The 19,130-nt window shown below is 51.1% G+C and overlaps 1 protein-coding gene across 2 annotated transcripts; it reads left to right on the top strand.

Moving 5' to 3' along the window:
• The first annotated feature begins 113 nt into the window (after positions 1-113).
• On the top strand, positions 114-12,849 carry LOC116522325 (verrucotoxin subunit beta-like). Of its 2 annotated transcripts, none has more exons than XM_032237191.1 (5): positions 114-481; positions 2,608-2,797; positions 3,437-5,157; positions 5,596-5,650; positions 11,742-12,849. In XM_032237191.1, exons 2-5 carry the CDS (start codon positions 2,710-2,712, stop codon positions 12,365-12,367), a joined length of 2,490 nt encoding a protein of 829 aa, XP_032093082.1. In that variant the 5' UTR covers positions 114-481; positions 2,608-2,709; the 3' UTR covers positions 12,368-12,849. The 2 variants fall into 2 exon arrangements, with proteins under 2 accessions (XP_032093082.1, XP_032093083.1); XM_032237192.1 differs by having other exon boundaries at positions 115-481; positions 5,602-5,650.
• The last annotated feature ends 6,281 nt before the right edge of the window (positions 12,850-19,130 follow it).

Genomic DNA, 19,130 nt, shown 5'->3' with positions numbered 1-19,130 from the left:
GGCTGCCTTGCCCTGCGTGTGAAGGGAACCCCGTCCCCCCCAGAAGATCCCCCCTTTGTTAGGCCCAGAGGGGAGAGGTGGAGGAGGGGCGTCCTCCGCTGGGGAGTTGCGTAATCATTAGGGGGTGCCAGCCCCACATTCATTAACAAACAGGGGCAGGCTGGGTGCGACCCCCCCCCCCCTCTAGGCATTCTTCCAAAGGGCGGGGAAAGCGAAAGTGAAAGTCTCCGGGCGGCGGCGCTGCTTGGAAATCACGTGATTGAAGAAAAGAGCCCGAAACGACACCCCCACCCCACCCCATCACCACATCCCACCCGCAGGAAACGGCCGTGGCGCTTTGTCTCCAGTGATCAGGTTTCCTGCTTCAGCAAGTGGTTGGACTAGAACACCTCTACGGTCCCTCCCGACTCTGCTATTCAGGGGTCGAGCAGAGCTTCTCTGCAGTGCTTTCCGCCCCCTCCCTGAAAATAGCCGCTGGAAGGTAAGTCCGCGCAGGAGGAGGAGGCGGCGGGGGGGCAGGAAGGGAGGGAAGAAGGGAGTGCACCCCCCTCCTCATCCAAAAGGAAGCAAAAGCAGCGCCCAAACGCTAGAGAGAAGGGGGCTGCCCTCGGGTCGTGGACAAACGGCCTGCCTGCCTGTATTGAAATAGGGGTGGGGGTTGGACTAGATGACCTCCAAGATCCCTTCCAACTCCGCTATTCAGTGTGCGGTGGGGGGGGTGTAGGCTCAGTCCTTCCTGGGCCCCTGGAAGCCGCTGGAAGGTAAGTCCGCGCAGAGGAGGGGAGGGGGGAGGAAGGACAGGAGTCCCCCCCCCCATCCTCAGCTGGAATTTGTTCCCCACAGGTCCACAGGCAGATGGGGGGGTCTTTGGCTCTGCTTGTGGAGAGGGAGGCGTTTGGTGTCTGCACACGGGGAGGGCAGTGATAAGGTTTCCTCCCTGAGCAGAAGGTTGGACCAGATCAGTGTTTTTCAACCTTTTTTGTGCAAAGGCACACTTTTTTCATGAAAAAAATCACGAGGCACACCACCATTAGAAAATGTTAAAAAAAAATTAACTCTGTGCCTATATTGACTATATATAAAGTAATTTTCCCACGGCACACCTTACACTATGTCACGGCACATGTGCCGCGGCACAGTGGTTGAAAAACACTGGACTAGATGACCTCCGCGGTCCCTTTCGACTCTGCTATTCAGGGGGCGAGTGTGGCAAGTCTGCAGTTTTCTTGGACCATCCCCATCAAGGCCTCTAAAGGGGCAGAGTCTGGACGGGGGGGGGGGGGCGAAAGCACCCCCTCCCTCTCCTGGGGAAGCTGCCCTACTGACAGGCCAGGAAACCAGGAACATTTGGGGAGTTCAAAGCACTGAGATGCCTGCTTATACTCAAGACCCGGCCAATGAATGGTCCGAACTGGACTGGAGTTAGGAGCGGAGCGGAGAGAATAGAATATGGAATGGAACAGAACGGAATGGAATGGAATAGGAGTAGGAACGAGCCTGGCAAAAATATATCCAAACTTAAATCCAAAGTGTTGGAAATGTAAACAGGCGCTGGGCACCTTCTGTCGTGCATGGTGGTTATGCCCGAAAGCAAAAAAATATTGGACTAAAATACAAAAATGGTTAAGAGGAAATGACAAAGACCCAAACAGAGCTGAAAGCAGAACTGCTCCTTCTGGGGATTATTAAGGGAACGTATAGGAAAGAGATCAAATATTTAATTCGGCACGTAATTACAGCAGCGAGAATAGCGCTCGCACAATGTTGGAAAAACGATACAGGCCAACAGGCTGTTTGATAATCCAAAAGATTCTTGACTGCACAGAGATGAATAAACTCACCTTGGAGTTGAGGGACAAGGAAGACTCAGAATATTATACAGTTTGGGGGAAATGGTACCAATGGATAAATAATAGGAACATTCAATGTTCAGCTTAGAAACATAGATGTATAGATAGAGGAATAATTAGGAATATATAAAAACGTATTTGAATGGTAAATGGTTATGTTAGTACTGTCAAAAAGGATTGGAACATACAAAACTATTTTAAAGGCATTTGTAGTTAATGTTTTAAATTCTCAATAATGTTTTTTTTTTCCAGGAAAAAAAAGGAATGGGAATAGAATAGAGCAGAATAGACTGTGGTGAACTGAGTCCCAAAAGGGTCACACGGAAACATCGCTGTGACACACACACTCGTCGGGGAGGCCTTCCAGAAAAGCCAAACTTCCAGCTTCTGGCAGACATGCGCACCCGACAATCAGCTGGCCGGTTGCGCATGCGCATGCCGATTTTCAGCACTGCTGCGCACACAAAGGACAGCTGATCATCACGCGAACATGCACGGCAGAAACCCAGAAAACGAACATATAAGGCCACGCATGCAGGGAGACATGGTTCCGTGGGCCACTTTGGCCACGCGTGCCACAGTTTCTCCATCATGGGAAGAGGGAATAGACTAGGAATAGAAATGGAATTGAGAGTAGAATGGAGTAGAGGATTGGATTGGGGTCCGGAGAATTCAAGGGAGGGGATAGATTTAGGCCTCTTATGGATGCACAATGACTCCAGACTAATGACATGTTTATCCCCACCCTCCACCTCAGCCTTCTCAGCTCCTACACCCAGGCCGAGTCCGGCGGTTGGTTCTCCCTTCTGGGCCTTTGCTCTTCATCTCTCCCTGCTTGGCTTGAGGCCAGAAGTGCAGAATGGAAGGGGCCCTGGAGATGCCGGCCCTGGGCCGCCCCTTCCAGCTGGGGGCACTCTACGATTGCCGCAGGGATTCCCTGATCCCAGGTAAGTCTCTCCCTGGCTCCCCCCTATTGCTCTGGGGCTCCAGGAGCCTCCCAGTGGCTCTCCCCTGAAGGACTGGTCCTCACGGACACCTGCGGACTCCTCGGAGAAAGGACGGGTGCTTCTTCTGAGCCCCTGCGGGTCAGAGAAGTCGAGGGTGACTTAATATTCTCTCTGAAAAGGAAAGCATGCGTCTGCCACTCACCCTCTACCCACAGCATTGTTGGAGTGGAAATAGAAATAGGATGGGATGGGACGGAACAGAAGGAATGGATAGCATAGGATGGGTTAGAGTAGAGGAGTGAAGTGAGACAGGGCGGAACAGAAGTGGATAGAATGGGATGATATGGGATGGGATGGGGTGGAGTAGAGAAGAGAAAGATGGAACGAAACAGAACAGAAGGAATGGATAGAATAAGAGAGAACAGAAAAAAAGGAATGGATAGAATAGGAGGGAACAGAACAGAACAGAAGGAATAGAATAAGAGAGAACAGAACAGAAGGAACGGATAGAATAGGATGGGAAGGAATGGAACAGAACATTACAGGACAGGTGGGATGGAATGCAATGGAATATAGAAATAACTTCATATGGAGTTCATGCATTTTCTGAAGGGCAACTTTAATGAACCTTCCTTGCAGATGTGACTTTGTGGGACGCTGACCTTTTGCAAAGGCACGTAGTGACCGAGGACCGACCCCGGATGGACTTTCGGGTCCTCCCCTCGGAGTCTTTCCAAATCACGGCCTCCGCCCTCCAACTCAAGGACTCTCTGAAGGCCAGTTTCATTGGGGGGCTTTTTGAAGTTGGGGGAGCAGCCACCTACTTGGAAGGGAATCCGCCCCCTAGGAGCCACACCCGGGTGACCCTTCACCTCTCCGTTACTACTGAACTGAAGTACCTGCCGACCGGTCTGCTTCACGGGGGGGCTGTTTCTTACCAGGAAGCATTTGAGGAGGGGTCAGCCACCCACGTGGTCTCAGCGGTGCTGTACGGGGCCCAGGCCTTCTTTGTTTTCGATTGTGGAGTCTCCCAATCTGAAGATGTCCAGGACGTCCAGCAGCATTTTCTGAAGATGATTGAGAAGATACCAAAAGTTGCTGCCAGAGGAAGATGTGACTTGCGATGGAGCGACACGGAGAGAGAAATGGAAAGGAAGATCCACGCTACATCATATAGCGACATCCCCCTGAACAACCCAGCTACTTTCCAAGAGGCCTTGGCAAACTGCACCATTTTCCCCCACATGTTCAGAGAACGTGGGAAGACGGTGCCGGTGAAAGTCTGGCTGTATCCGCTCATCAAGCTGGATCCCAAAGCAGCTCGGATCGTGCGGGATCCGCCCTCGGGCTGGATCTGGGAGGCAGAAGCTCACCTGCAGGCCCTGATCAAAGTCGATCTCTGGTGCCAAGATCTGAACAAATCCCCCGTCGCGGCTGTCTTCCCCGAGATGAAGGACCAAGTCAAGCAGCTGAGGTATCTCTGCCGGCAACACGGCCTGGTTTTCCGGCAAGAGGTCGGGAAGGCGTTACTTGCCATTCGTGCGGGACGGGAAGAGGCCGCGGTTTTGTGGGGCCTGTTAACGCGCTTGCTCCAGTCCCCCTTCCATCGGCAGGACCTGAAGAAGCTTCTCGCGAGAAAGAAACGGGAAATGGACTTTGTGAAACTTTGCCTGTCCCACCTTGCAGGGCTGGAAATCGTCTCCGCTCCGGACAAGCTTGAGGAAATATTATTTGAGTGCCGAAACAAGACTGTGGTCGTGTTTGTGTTGACTTCCTTACCCAGGGAGGAACCCTCGTTAGATGTCTTGCGAAGTTGGCTTCCCTTCGAGGGAAGCGGAGACCCAGCGATGACGGTGGGGCCCTCCTCGAAGAAGCAACCATCCCAGCTGTGGTTTGAGGATGAAGAGAGGAAGCAATGGATCCGGTGTGCGGTTTCTTCCCTTTCGGACTTTGCCGAGATCCACCAGGAAAGGGGCGACATTCGCTTCCTGGTTTCCTCAGTCTGGGATGAGCGCCATCCCGGAGCTTCGGTTTACCTCTATGAAAATGGCACATTGGTCAACAGACACCTGGAGCTGCCCTCCAGGCCTGCCCCTCCGGAGGTTGAGCTGGACCGGCCAGGCCGTGTCTGGATCACAGTCCATCCGGTGAGCTTTGGGGCAGATTCCGTCTCCTGGTACAAGGTGGAATATCGGATTTCCGGGGACAAGTGGAGCTGCCTCCCTACGAAAGGGCATAGAGTCCCCCTAGACGTCCAGTGGAACATCGAGTACCAGTTCCGATGCGCCGCTGTGACTCGAGTAGGGATCGGACGATGGAGTGAGATCGTTTGTTACTCTTCTACGAGGAAACCCGAAAAGGTAAACTGAGGCCTTCTCCAGTCTAGTCTGGCTAAACAGGAGGAGGAGCAGGAAGGGAAAGGAGCAGGAGGAGAGGAGAAAGAAGAGAAGGGGAGGAGCAGGAAGAGGAAGAAGGAAGAAGAGGGGGAGGGGAGGTGGAAGAGGGAAGGCGGAGGAGAGGGAGGAGCAAGGAGGAGGAGAGTTTGGGGAAGGGAGAAGAAAGCCCCTTCTCCCTGAGCTTCAGAGTTTTCATCTTCCTCCTGGGGAAGGTGGTCTCCCCAAATGGCCGTCCTGCAGCTTCCAAGGCTCAGGTGGCACCCTGGAGACATCTCCTGCCCAGGACGTCCGCGAACGGCCTGAGGCCCCACCGGCCTTTCCTTCCGGAGGGAGATCAGGTCCGTGGCTCAAGCCGGAGGCCCTCCTGGCCTTCCCCTCACGATCTTCTCTTTCTTCTCCCAGGTCCAGGTGGTTCTTTTTCCAGGAGAGAGACGGGCAGGATTCGGACCAGGAGACGGTAACCAGTTCCTTATTTCCAGGGCCTAGAAACACTCCCTGCCCATTCTTCGGGGCCTGGGTGTCCCGTTCCCTCCCTCGTGCTCGTGAAGAAGGTTTCGGGGGCCAGGAGGTTCAGAGGCGGAGGTGGAGGCAGCCTGTAGACCAGGGGTGTCAAACTTGATTTCATGGAGGGCCACATCAGGGTTGTGTTTGACCTCGGGGGGTGCTGGGGGGGGGCTTGGCTAGCTGGAAGTCACTCGTGTTGGAGTGGGGGGGGCTGAAGCCCGTACTGGTCCAGGTGTGGCAGGTGTGTTACCTCCAGCTCCATTTTCAGCCGCGATGGCCTCCTGCAGCCCTCTGCTGGGGAAAGGGAGCTCCGTTTCCACTGCCAGAGGTGCCTAACCCTAAGGCCGGCCCATCATGGTTAACAGGGCGGCGCCATGTGGGTCAGGCCTAAGCATCTCACGGGCCAGACCCAGCCTACAGAGCCCGGGAGTTTAACAGCCGCGCCCCTGGTATAGATGGTTGGGATCAGGAGGGGGGAAGGGGGGGATTGGAAACGTCCTTCCCGGCTGCCGGGGGATTTTGAGACATTTGAGACATTTATTACGATTTATAGGCCGCCCTTCTCCCTGAGGGGACTCAGGGCGGCTTACAATCACGGGAAGGGGGTGCAATAATACAAGACAAACAGTGAGTAAACAAGATAGATAATAAAACACCAACTTGCATTCAACAGTCAACACTCGGGCGGGTAATTTAAAAACTTATCCCCAGGCCTGCTGGGAGAGCCAGGTCTTAAGGGCCGTGCGGAAGGTCTGGATGGTGGTGAGGGTACGAATCTCAACGGGGAGATCGTTCCACAGGGTCGGAGCTGCAACAGAAAAGGCTCTCCTCCGTGTAGTCGCCAGTCGACATTGACTGGCAGATGGAATCCGGAGGAGGCCCAATCTGTGCGATCTAATCAGTCGAAGGGAGGTAATCGGCAGAAGGCGGTCTCTCAAGTACCCAGATCCACTACCATGGAGTGCTTTAAAGGTGGTCATCAATACCCTGAAGCGCACCCGGAGATCGACAGGTAGCCAGTGCAGCTCGCGGAGGATGGGTGTAATGTGGGCGAACCGCGGTGCGCCCACTATCACTCGCGCGGCTGCATTCTGGACTAGCTGAAGTCTCCGGGTGCTCTTCAAGGGCAACCCCATGTAGAGCCCATTGCAGTATTCCAGCCTAGAGATCACAAGGGCTCGAGTGACTGTTGTGAGAGCCTCCCGGTTCAGGTAGGGCCGTAACTGGCGGACCAGGCGAACCTGGGCAAATGCCCCCCTGGTCACAGCCGACAACTGATGGTTAAAAGTCAGCTGTGGATCCAGGAGGACTCCTAGATTACGGACCCTATCTGAGGGGTATAAAATTTGACCACCCAGCCTGAGTGTTGGAATGTCAGCCAAATTGTTGGGAGGGAAGCACAACAGCCACTCGGTCTTGTCCGGGTTGAGTACCAGTTTGTTAGCGCTCATCCAGTTCTTAACGGCCTCAAGGCCCCGGTTCATCACGTCCACCGCTTCATTGAGTTGGCACAGGGTGGACAGATACAGTTGTGTATCGTCCGCATATTGATGGTATTTTATCCCGTGCCTCCGGATGATCTCGCCCAGCGGTTTCATGTAAATGTTAAATAGTAGGGGGGATAAGACCGAACCCTGCGGCACCCCATATGTTAGGGGCCTCAGGGACGATCTCTGCCCCCCGACCAACACCGACTGCGACCTGTCCGAGAGGTAGGAGGAGAACCACTGCAAAACAGTGCCTCCCACCCCCACCTCCCGCAGTCGTCGCAGAAGGATACCATGGTCGATGGTATCGAAAGCCGCTGAGAGGTCAAGGAGAACCAGGATGGACGCATGGCCTCCATCTCTGGCCCTCCAGAGATCATCGGTCAATGCGACCAAAGCGGTTTCAGTGCTGTAACCGGGTCTGAAGCCGGACTGGAAGGGGTCAAGATAGCTAGCTTCCTCCAAGGCCCGTTGAAGCTGGAAGGCCACCACCTTCTCGACAACCTTCCCAATAAAGGGGAGGTTGGAGACAGGACGATAGTTGTTTAAAATGGCTGGATCCAAGGATGGTTTCTTCAGGAGGGGTCTCACCACCGCCGTCTTAAGTGCGGCGGGGAAGTGCCCCTCCCGAAGGGAGGCGGTCACGACCGCCTGGATCCAGCCATGTGTCACCTCCCTGCTGTTGGCAACCAGCCAGGAGGGACACGGGTCCAGAATACAGGTGGAGGCACTTACAGCTCGAATGGCCTTGTCCACATCCCCAGAGGCAACATCCTGGAACTCAACCCAGAGATGGTTTACCAAGTAATCCCCCTGTGTCTCGGCTGGATCTACGGCGGTGGAGTCCAAGTCCGAACGAAACCGAGCAACTTTGTCCGCCAAGAACTGGGCATAGTCCTCAGCCCTACCCTGCAAGGGGTCTCCCGCATCCCTCCTATTAAGGAGGGAGCGGGTGATCCTAAACAGGGCGGCTGGGCGTGACTCGGCGGACGCTACCAAGGCGGAGATATGCGTTCTTTTGGCAACTCTTAGTGCCCGGATGTAATCCTTGGTGCAGGTAGTCAAAAGTGCTCGGTTCTCCTTGGACTTATCGGACCTCCACAGGTGCTCTAGGCGTCTCCTCCGGCGCTTCTTCTCCCGGAGCTCCTCGGTGAACCAAGGAGGTCTCCGGGATCCGCTGACCCGGAGGGGCCGTAGTGGCGCAATCCGGTCAAGAGACTCCGACGCTGCCAAATGCCAGGCGGCAACCAGAGTCTCCGCCGAACTGTGGGCGAGAGTGTCGGGAATTACCCCAAGCTCCGTCTGGAACCTCAAAGGGTCCATAGGTCGCCTGGGGCAGAACCACCTGGTCGGTTCCTCCTCCGTACAGTGGGGGTTTGGCCTCCGGAAGTCAAGCCTCAGTAGGCAGTGGTCTGACCACGACAGGGGTATGATCTCATTACCCCTCAGACCAAGATCACGCATCCACTGCTCCGAGAGGAATACGAGGTCGAGCATGTGACCCGCTGTATGAGTTGGGCACCGAATTACCTGGGTCAAGCCCATGGCTGTCATGGAAGCCATGAACTCCTGCGCCCCGTCAGAGCGTTCACCGAGCGATGGCAGGTTAAAGTCCCCCAGAACTATAAGCCTGGGGAGCTCAACTGCCAGCTCGGTTACTGACTCGAGGAGCGAGGGGAGGGCTGCTGCAACGCAGTTGGGAGGCAGGTACGTTAGCAGCAAACCCACTTGACCCTTGAGGTCCAACTTTATCAGCAGGGACTCACACCCGGCAAGCTCCGGAGCAGGGACCCTACGAGGTAACAGGGACTCCCGGATAATAATAGCCACACCGCCACCCCTTCCCTGGGCTCTCGGCTGATGAAGCACCTGAAATCCCTCTGGGCACATCTCTACAAGGGGGACTCCTCCTTCTGTGCCCAGCCAGGTTTCAGTAATACATGCCAGGTCTGCCCCCTCGTCTAAAATTAAGTCCCGGACGAGAGGAGCCTTGTGAACAACAGACCTGGCATTTAGCAACAGCAGCCTGAGACCAGGGTCCTGATTACTCGCGCCATCTGGCCTTGGAGTGGGACTCATAGGGCCGGAAGGAGGGATCTCTGTAACGTAGCGAGCCCTCCTTCCCCGGTAATGGCCTGCCCTAAAGTCCCCGCCATATCTGCCCCTCCCTGTTATGACCGCAATGCTCCGACCCTCTCCCGTGGCCATAGTCCCCCCGACCACCCCGGTGACCCCCGCAAACCCCGGCAGGCCCTCCGAGTCAATCATACCCAAGCTCTCACACAAGCAGTCCTCACGAGTAATTAAAAAACACAAATTACAACAATAATAATAATAAAAGTGAGATCATTCACACCATCCCAGACAATCCCATGCACTCAACATACCAGTTTAAAAAATTAAAATTTAAAAATTAAAAGTTGCGCAAGTTGGCAAGTCCGTACTAAGCTTGTGATAGTCCAAGGCGTCCTCCACCCTCCCCTAGGGGGGGAGGGGGGGGAGAGGTACTCCACTCCTCTCCCTTCCTATGGCAATTAATTGGCAAGATGGTTAAAGGCCCAGTTCCAATCCACTGAAGATACATAGAGGGGGGAGGATGGTGCCTCCCTCCCTCTTGTAGGATTGAAAAGTCCCAGGAGTCTAGATGATTTAGGGGCCTGCCAAAGATGTTAAGTCCGGATTGCCAAACGTGTAGTAAAAGGCAGAGTCTGAGTGGCTGCAGTAGTGACACTGGGGCAGAGAGAGGTGACACTGATTGAACAGGTGTAGTTCGTTCATACATATAAAAATCCGAGGGCTGCAGTTGCAATAGTGGCCACTGGGGGGAGTCCAAGCTGCCAGCTCGTTGTCTCTCCGGAGTAATGGCGTCTAATACAAAATGATAGCAATAGCGGTGGCTAACGCGATACTCCTGAGGCAGTAGCAGCAGTGGATGGCACTGGTCACCACAGGAGGCCCGTCGTTGGGTTCCTTGAATCCCAGTCCGAGCAGAAAGATGGTCAGGCAACGTGGGGCCTCGTAGGGACAGCGGCAAAAGCTAAAGAAAACGCCGCACCAGGAGGGAAGGGGGGGAGTCCACAGGGCTATGGTGGGGGCAAAAAGCCAGTCCCCCAGTCCCGATAGACATCTCTCCTGGGCTCCTCACCCCCTCTTCAGGGCACAAACCAACGCCTCGGCACTGCTCAGTCAAAGGAAAGGTCCAACACTTCCCAGGGCAACGGGGCTGAAACCGCCGCCTCTCACATAAAGCCGTCTCCGCCGCCGCTGCCAGCCAGCTGTGTAAGTAGGTCAATGAAAGAGACGGGGGAGGCAACGCCGTCCAGGAGCCGCTCAAATGCAGCCCCCCCCTCAAATAGTTACCTCCCTGAAGAGCCCAAACGTCCGTGCTCTGCAGGAACCCCTCTGCTTCCATGTCCGGGGTCCTGGTCATCCGAATTATTTCTTTGCTGTCTTTCGGTAGCCGGAGCGGTAAGACTCGGCAGCCATTCTCATTCTCACGCATGCACACCAAGGGATCCTGAGCTTTTGAAGGGCCCTTTTTCCAGTTGCCAAAATGAAACTCATGAATTAACCCACCAATGGGGTCCTGATCTCGCAACGGCTAGTCCTCGACTTACAACGGTTCTCTTAGCAGCCGAAGTCACAAGTTCACATTAAAAAAAGGGGGACTTAGAGCCGCTTTTCACTCTGACGACCGTTGCGGCCTCCCCGTGGTCAGGTGGGGAAAATTCAGGCCCTTGGCAAGCGGTTCGTATTTATGACGGCGGAAGCGTCCCGGGGTCACGTGACCCCCTTTGGCGACCTTCTGACGAGCCAAGTCAAGGGGGGAAGCCAGATTCATTTAACAACCGTGTGACTAACTCAACAGGTGCAATGATTCACTTTCCGACCGTGGCAAGAAAAATCGTAAAATGGGGCAAAAGTCACTTAACAAATATGTCACTTTAGCCACATAAATTTGGGGTTCATTTGTGGTCACAAGTCGAGGACTTCCGGTAGATGAACCACAGTCTTATGCCACTGGAAATAACTTGCTCTTTCCCTTTCTTTTTTCCTCTCTCCTCTCTTTTTCTCTTTCTCCTTTTCCTTCTCCTCTTTTCTCTTCTTTCCTTCTTTTCTCTTTCCTTCTTATCTCCTCTTTCTTCTCCTCTCTCCTCTCTTCTCCTCCCCTCTCCTCTCCCCTCTTTTCTCCCCTCCTTCCTCCCTCTTCTGTCTCCTCTCCCTCCCTCCCCCTCCTTTCCCTTCTCCTTTGTTCTTCTTCTTCATTCTCTTCTCTCTCCTCTCTTCTCTCTCTCCCTTCCTCTCCTCTCCTGTTTTTTCTCTTTTGTTCTTTGTCTTTTGTTTCTCCCCTCTCTTCTCTTTCCCTTCTCCTGTCTCTCTCCCCTCCCCTCTTTTCTCTTTTGTTCTCTTTCATTCTTTTCTATCTTTCCTCTCATCTTTCTCTCTTCCCCTCTCATCCTCTCCCCTCCCCTCTTTTCTCTTTCGTTCTCTTTCGTTCTTTTCTCTCTCCTCCTCTCCCCTCTTGCCTCCCCTTCTCCTTCTCTATTCTCGCGCCAGAGCTCAGAGTCGTCCTTGTTGGGAAAACCGGCACTGGGAAAAGTGCAACGGGGAACACCATCTTGAAGGGAAATTATTTCCTCTCCGAGATGAGTCTCCAGACCATAACCCCAAGCTGTCAAAGGGGGGAGAGGCAGCTGAAGTACCAAAAGATTGTGGTGGTCGACACTCCCGGAGTTTGCAGCACTCAGCTCTCGGAGGGTGAAACCTCTGCCGAGCTTAAGAACTGCCTGCAGTTGTGTCCGCCGGGCCCCCACGCCATTATCCATGTCCTTAAGGTCGGGACTTTCACCACGGAGGAGAAGAAGACCGTTCGGGTCCTGAAAAGTGTTTTCCAGGCTAGCGCCCTCCGCTACTTCATCATTTTGTTCACCGGGAAAGAGGACCTGGAAGGGGAATCGCTCGAAAGCTTCATCTCTGTCCAGGACAAAGAGCTGAAGACGCACATCGCGGACTGTGGGAACCGGTGCCTGGCTTTCAGCAACCGGGCCAAAAGGGCAGAACAAGAGGCTCAGGTGGAGGAGTTGATCCGGATGGTCCAGGATCTGGTGAAAAAGAACCAGGAGGCTCCTTACTATGCTGAAGAAACTCAAAAGGGCTTCCCTTGGAAGCTCCCCCTTTTCTAAGAGAGACGGCGAAGATCTCCCTCCCCCCCCCCACTTAACCCAGGGGTCTCCAACCTTGGCAACTCTAAAACCTGTGGACTTCAATTCCCAGAATTCCCCAGCCAGCAAGGGTTCACCAGAATGGATAGGACAAGAGCAAGAACGAATGCGGATAAAACTACTTTATCAGATTTTTTCATAGTTTAACTTTATTGGTAGAAGGTGGGTATGCAGTGAACCTAATGTCAACTCGGAAGCACAGAAACTTTCAGAGTTGGTTTTCACTAGCTGTGCCAATACAACGTCTCTAATAAACGGGTGCTTTGAGGAATCCACCCGCCTCGAAGTTCTGATTGGGAAGGCTGGCACATAATATATCACATTTTTGAAAGGCAATCTTCATTAGCAGATGGTGGCCATGCGGTAAACATAATATAGCAATAGCACTTAGACTTATACTCCACTTTACAGTGCTGTACAGCCCTCTATAAGCAGTTTTAGAGAGTCAGCCTCTTGCCCCCAACAATTTGTGTCCTCGTTTTACCCACCTCGGAAGGATGGAAGGCTGAGTCAGCTTTGAGCCTGGTGAGATTTGAACTGCCAAGTTGCAGTCAGCAGAAGTTGCCTGCAGTACTGCACTCTAACCATTGCACCACCACAGCTCCTATATGTCACATTTATATATCACATTATATATCACAAAAATATATCACAATAAGGAGGAAACTATTCGGAAAATAATGGAATATGCCGAAATGAGTAAGCTTACATTTGAAATTAGAGAACAAGAGGATGAGCAATATTATAAAGTGTGGGACTTGTTTTACCAATGCTTAGATTAAAAAAAACTGGGAATGAAACTTACTTAGGTTGTAGTAGTTTTTTCTTTTTTTTCTTTTTTTTCTTTTCTCTGTTACGATATAGAGTACTACTTTTATGATATATAAAGGACAATAATGATTTTAATGTATAAGAGTGAGATGATTTGAATACTTTGGTATAATTGTATGTAGTGACCATTTCATATTAGAAAGATCTTTGTATATTAAACGGATCAGTGATGATGTAAGGAATAATTGATATATACATGAATTGAAATACTTAAACCACTATATGGACTAATAATTAATAATGGGAAACCATTCTTGGAATTCTGGATGATTGGAGACATTAAGGTCAATTGAAAATATGAATGTTTATTATAAACCAATGGGAATTCTTTGTTCCAATCTTCGCTTTTTCTCTTTAGAGATAGGTGGTACTATAATAGTTTAAAGACTTATTGTTATTTGATAGATTAATTATGAATTTAAAGAAATAAGGATTGTTACAAATGAAAGAATATCAATGGTAATTTGAACACATAATGCTCAATGACAGCGAAACATTCAGCTATGTTTAATGTAAACCAGTGATATTAATCCTAAATTTAAGAATTGATGCACAAAAACTTGTAACCAAACGACACGCTTGATGAAATGGAGGAAAGTTGTTCTTTTTTTCCTCTCTTGCTTTGTTTTGTATGTGTTGTTTTGTTTAAAAAGAATAAAAATATATCTAAAAAAATATATCACATTTTGATAGGGAAACTTTATTAGTAGATGGCGGATATGCAGTGAACATAATATATCTTGACTTCAGAGTGGGGGAAATGCTGACTGGGGAATTCTGGTAATTGAAGTTCACAAGTCTTAAAGTTGCCAAGGTTGGGGAGCCCTGTGTTAAGGGTCGTTGCATCTAAATCCCTCTCTTAAGTCAGTCGTTAAGTGTGAACTCCCTGGTGGCCTCTGAAGGCGTCTTGTTCCTTCTGGGGACTGAGGCATAAATAGATGCATAGAATCAAAATCACATGAATATTAATATTATAAAAACCTTAGTAAGGCCACACCTGCTATCCTGCATCCAGTTTTGCTTACCAAAAAAAAAAAGGTTGAGACTTTGGAAAAAGTGCAGAAAAGAGCAACTGAGGTGATTAAAGATCTGAAGATTAAAATTATGGATGGAAACTAATCAAGGAGAGAAGCAACCTAGAATTAAGGAAAACTTCCTAACAGCAAGGACAATTCACCAGTGGAACAGCTTGCCACCAGAAGTTGCGGGTGCTTCGTCACTGCAGGTTTTTAAGAAGAAACTGGATTGTCTGAAATGGCAGAGGGTCTCTTGCTTGAGCAGGGGGTTGGACTAGATGACCTCCAAGCTCCCTTCCCGACTCTATTCCGAATTGAAATTGAATTGACGCCAGAGCAGCATAAAAAACACTGGGCGAGGAAGAGGTTCGTGTCTGAGGCCTCCACCTGTATGGTTCCATCTTGGCATACATGGATTCCTTTTTGGGTGGGACACGACCCCCCCCCCCCAATACACACGCATTTGAGGAAGCTCCTGGGGTAAACAGAGAAACGCCTGGGAGAAACATCCAGCTCCCATGATTCAGTTTTCAGACCATTCTACCCGAATAATGACCAAGAAACTTAGTTGACCTCCTCCAAATTGAATCTCTTAATAGACTTTTGCATTTGACCCGCCGTCTGCCCGGCCCCCCCTTCTCCCCTGAACCAATTAAGCCCACTCAGGGAATCCCAAAGGTTGTATTCTAGTCTACTATGCTGCTTCATTAGTGGGGAATTGGGAGGAGGGGTAGTAAGGAGTTAGATGATAGGTAGCCATAACAACATTCTTTCTAGGAAGCCAAGCTCATCCTTTTTGTCTGCACCTGACTGGAACTGGAGGGGTGGAAGATGCCAGCGTGGCAGTGGATGATTGGACCTTGGGATGGGCTTGTGGGGGTGGGGGGGGCGAGATCTTGAACTTTCAACCGGGTGAGGAAAACCGGGAAGCCTTCAGATTCGGGTTTTCCCAGATGGGCCAAGACGGAACATTGGGGCTCTGAGGAATCCTTTGCTTCGGACTCTGATTTACTTTCGGAGGCCGTTTGGAAGCCTGACAGGCGACTGGACTTCGTTTGTCCATGAAGAGCTTTCGCTTCTCGACCAAGAGGCTTCTCCCGTTCGTTCGGAGGGAACGGCGGAGGAGGAAAGGATTTAGATAGTCATCTGGTTGTTGGTTCTCTCTCTGAGGGTTTATCTGTGTCCTCGGGGTCGCCCGGAGAGTGCAGGTGGGTGTGGGGCCTTCTTGGAACTGCGGAAAGGATGGGAGCAGTGGTGGGTTCCGAGCGTTTCGGCTGAACCGCTAGTGGTATGGCGGCCTGGGTCGTTGGAACCAGCAGCCATCCAGGCCTACCATGGCCCCAAACCGGTTCGCCGATCGGCGGCGCCATCTTGTTTTTTAGTTCTGCGCACGCGCAGAACAATTTTAGTTGAATTGCGCATGCACGCACAGCGCACATCAAGCGTGCGGGAGCGAACCGGCAGTAAATCTGGGCCGAACCCACCCCTGGACAGGAGATGGGTGGGGTTGTATCTCTTGCCCACCACCACCACCACCGCCCCTGTTGAGGGGGGGCTGCTCAGCTTCTTGGATAAGAAGCAAAATGTCTCCCCCCCCCAAAAAAAATGACAAGGGGCCTTTAGAGAAAGGACTTTTGGGACTATCAAGACCTGGATGAGTGAGACGCTCCAGAGATGAAGGGCAGAGAAAGTCTTCTTCTCAAAAGTTAAGAGGATAATCACAGAGGTGGAAGGGACCTCGGAGGTCTTCTAGTCCAGCCCCCCTGGCTCAAGCAGGAGACCTCTACACAATCAGAATGACAGAGTTGGAAGGGACCTCAGAGGTCTTCTAGTCCAACCTGCTGCCCATGGTAAGTTGCTATGTACAGGAAAGGGATATGAAATGGATTGACTTGTTTAAGGCTAAAATATCAGGTGAAAGTGGACTTTTTCTAGTTAAGATTGAAGGATAAGAGTTGCGATTGGCTACTAGAGAAAAGTTTACCTTTGGCTGAAATATTAGATAAGGCAAATCAGTTCCTGAAATTGTATTTGTTTTAACAAAGGGATTTATATCCCTTTATATATAGCTTTATATATCTTCTTTATATAACTTTATGTAATTCTATACATGTCTTCTTTAAGTCTGTATATCTTTTTTATATATCTTTATATTACATTATATACTGTATATACTCGAGTATAAGCCTAGTTTTTCAGCCCACTTTTTGGGCTGAAAAAAGCCGCCTCGGCTTATACTCGAGTCAGTGAAAAATTTGCCCGAAATGGAGGAGAAAAAGGGGCGGGGCCATGCCGCTGGGTGACACTCGTGAATGGCCCGGTGCCCCTGTGAGTTTCCCCTCCCTCTGTGTCAGTTTGCCGCGCAGCGCGCACCGCACCATCCCCCCTCCTCACGTTCTAATGTAATGCAGGGCTGTCTTACGATTCCCCTTCCTCCCCCTCCTGCCGCTCTGCAACGATGTCCCACCTCCTCCTTGTTATGGCAAGCAGCCACATGGCGATGTCCCACCTCCTCTGGTACAGTGATCCAATGATAGGAATCACTGTGCCGTGTGTCATAGGAGGCGGGACATCGCTCCCGCGGCTGCACGGGACATCAGCATCACAGCGGGACATCAGCATCATGAGGTGAGTGAAGTATTTCATTGAATACACCGCTAGTTTACTGTTTTTCTTTGAAATAAATATTCAAAAACATTATTGGTATCTATTTTTATTTTTGAAATTTACCGGTAGCTGCTGCATTTCCCACCCTAGGCTTATACTCGAGTCAATAACTTTTCCAGTTTTTTGTGGTAAAATTAGGTGCCTCGGCTTATATTCGGGTCGGCCTATACTCGAGTATATACGGTAATTCTATATATCTTTTTATATATCTTTATGTAATCTTCTTTCTATAATTTTATATAGCTTTATACATCTTTATAATTTTCTCCTTTCCCCCTTTTATACTTTTTATGTAGTTTGTATTAATATTTTATCTCCGCCATTTGAGAGCTGAATAAAACTTATTGTGAAAAATAAAAGAGCTTTCGGTGGCTGAGTAATGCAGTCAGGAGTCAAGAGGTTAAGTGCTCCAAGACAAGCAAATTTTATATTCTACTTGCTCGCACTTTCTAATCCGGACACTTTACGTGCATCTCAGGTTGATAGTCCTCTGTGTTTTTCAGAGGTGGCTTACGACTGGAGCACTGACCTTCTCTTTCTCCAGATCCAAATCTGGCAACTTTAAGACTTGTGGACTTCAACTCCCAGAATTCCCCAGCCAGCAGAGAGAATTCTGGGAATTGAAGTCCACAAGTCTTAAAGGAGATTCCTCTTCTAAAGTGTCAGCAGAATAAACTCCATACTGGATGTTCTCCATTGCTCAAAGCTTTTTCCTTAGCTGCTTCTTGGAAAAGGCAAATTCAGAGGATGAACTGTAGAGAGGGAGGGTGGTCTGAGAGAAGGATTAAGGCGGGGCTGGGAGAAACAGACCCCAAGCCAAGCAGAGTCCACTCAGCCCTGCTCGTTGTAGAGACAGCAACACGGATCTACCATCCGAAATATGAAGAGAAACCTTGATGCAAAAAACACAAACGGGATCCTGGCTTGCGCAGGGACTGACCATTGTGAGAATCTTGCTGCCATTGGGCAGAGAGTTGTGACACTTTCCCATCACGCTGTTTAGAGCCGCCCGCTGGGCACCGCCTGGCAAGGCAGATGAAAGATGGAGAATTCAGGGCAGGGATGGAGAGTTGCCAAACCTGGAAGGCCTCCCAGAGGGCAACACGTTTCTCGGGGTGGGTGGGGGGAATTCCGGAAGCACCACCCATGGGAGGCAGAGGTGGGATTCAGCAGGTTCTGACCAGTTCTGGAGAACCAGTAGTGGAAATTTTGAGTAGTTCGGAGAACCTGTAAATGCCACCTCTGACTGGCCCCGCCCACATCTATGCTCCACCTCCCGAGTCCCAGCTGATCGGGAGGAAAAGGGGATTTTTCAGTATCCTTCCCTTGCCACGCCCACCAAGCCACGCCCACAGAACCGGTAGTAAAAAAATTTGAATCCCACCACTGATGGGGGAAGGTCGCTGATTGACAGGGAGGGTGGAGGGGACCTTAGATATCTCTGAGCTGGGCGATTGTCCTGCAGACGTTTCACAACCCAACTAGGGAACATCACCAGTGCTAGAAGGGAGGGGGGTTTGCAGAGAGGAGGAGGAGGGGACTGGGCAGCCACTGGTCTGAAGTGGTATGTCTCCTGCTTAAGGATTGGGTTGGACTGGATGACCTCAAGGTCTCCTCCAACTCTGTTGTTCAATGATTCTGTAAGGGTCTCCTGCTGAAGGAGGAGGAGGAGGAGGAGGAGGAGGAGGAGGAAGGACTGTGGGGTCCTTGGTGCTCTCTGACCTAGGCAGTTTCCGTGCAGACGTTTCATGACCCAACTAGGGAAGACCATCAGTGCTAGAGGCGTTGTGGAGAGGAGGAGGAAGAAAAAGAGGAAGAAAGAAAGAAAGAAAGAAAGAAAGAAAGAAAGAAAGAAAGAAAGACTGGTGTAGGGAGGGGGTCCTTGGTGCTCTCTGACCTAGGCGGTTTCCTTGCAGAGGGAAGATCAGCTGGCTGGGTGATTTAGGGGCAGAGTCCTTCTCTCTCAGCCCGGCCCGCCTCACAGGGCTGTTGTGGGGGGGGGAGGGGGAACGCCTGTAGGATTTGTTCCCTGTCTTGAGGGTTTCATAGAAAGAATAAACGGGGGAAATGAATGAATGAAGGCAGGTAGGTAGGAGACTGAACAAATGTCTCAAATGGAATCAGGTTTCCTGCTTGAGGAGGGGGCTGGACTAGAAGACCTCCACGGTCCCTTCCAGCTCCATTCTGACTAATTGAAGCTCTGCCTCCCG

Source organism: Thamnophis elegans, chromosome Z (genome assembly GCF_009769535.1).
Source record: "Thamnophis elegans isolate rThaEle1 chromosome Z, rThaEle1.pri, whole genome shotgun sequence".
Classification (NCBI taxonomy): domain Eukaryota; kingdom Metazoa; phylum Chordata; class Lepidosauria; order Squamata; family Colubridae; genus Thamnophis; species Thamnophis elegans.
Note: the sequence above shows the minus strand (reverse complement) of the source record. Positions and strands in the feature narration are given on the sequence as shown.

Excerpts from the sequence above, each read along its gene's own strand:
- LOC116522325 (XM_032237191.1), top strand. The coding sequence starts at position 2,710 with ATGGAAGGGGCCCTGGAGATGCCGGCCCTGGGCCGCCCCTTCCAGCTG. Across the intron at positions 2,798-3,436 it reads CAGGGATTCCCTGATCCCAG|ATGTGACTTTGTGGGACGCT; the intron begins GTAAGTCTCTCC and ends CCTTCCTTGCAG. Across the intron at positions 5,651-11,741 it reads AGGATTCGGACCAGGAGACG|AGCTCAGAGTCGTCCTTGTT; the intron begins GTAACCAGTTCC and ends TTCTCGCGCCAG.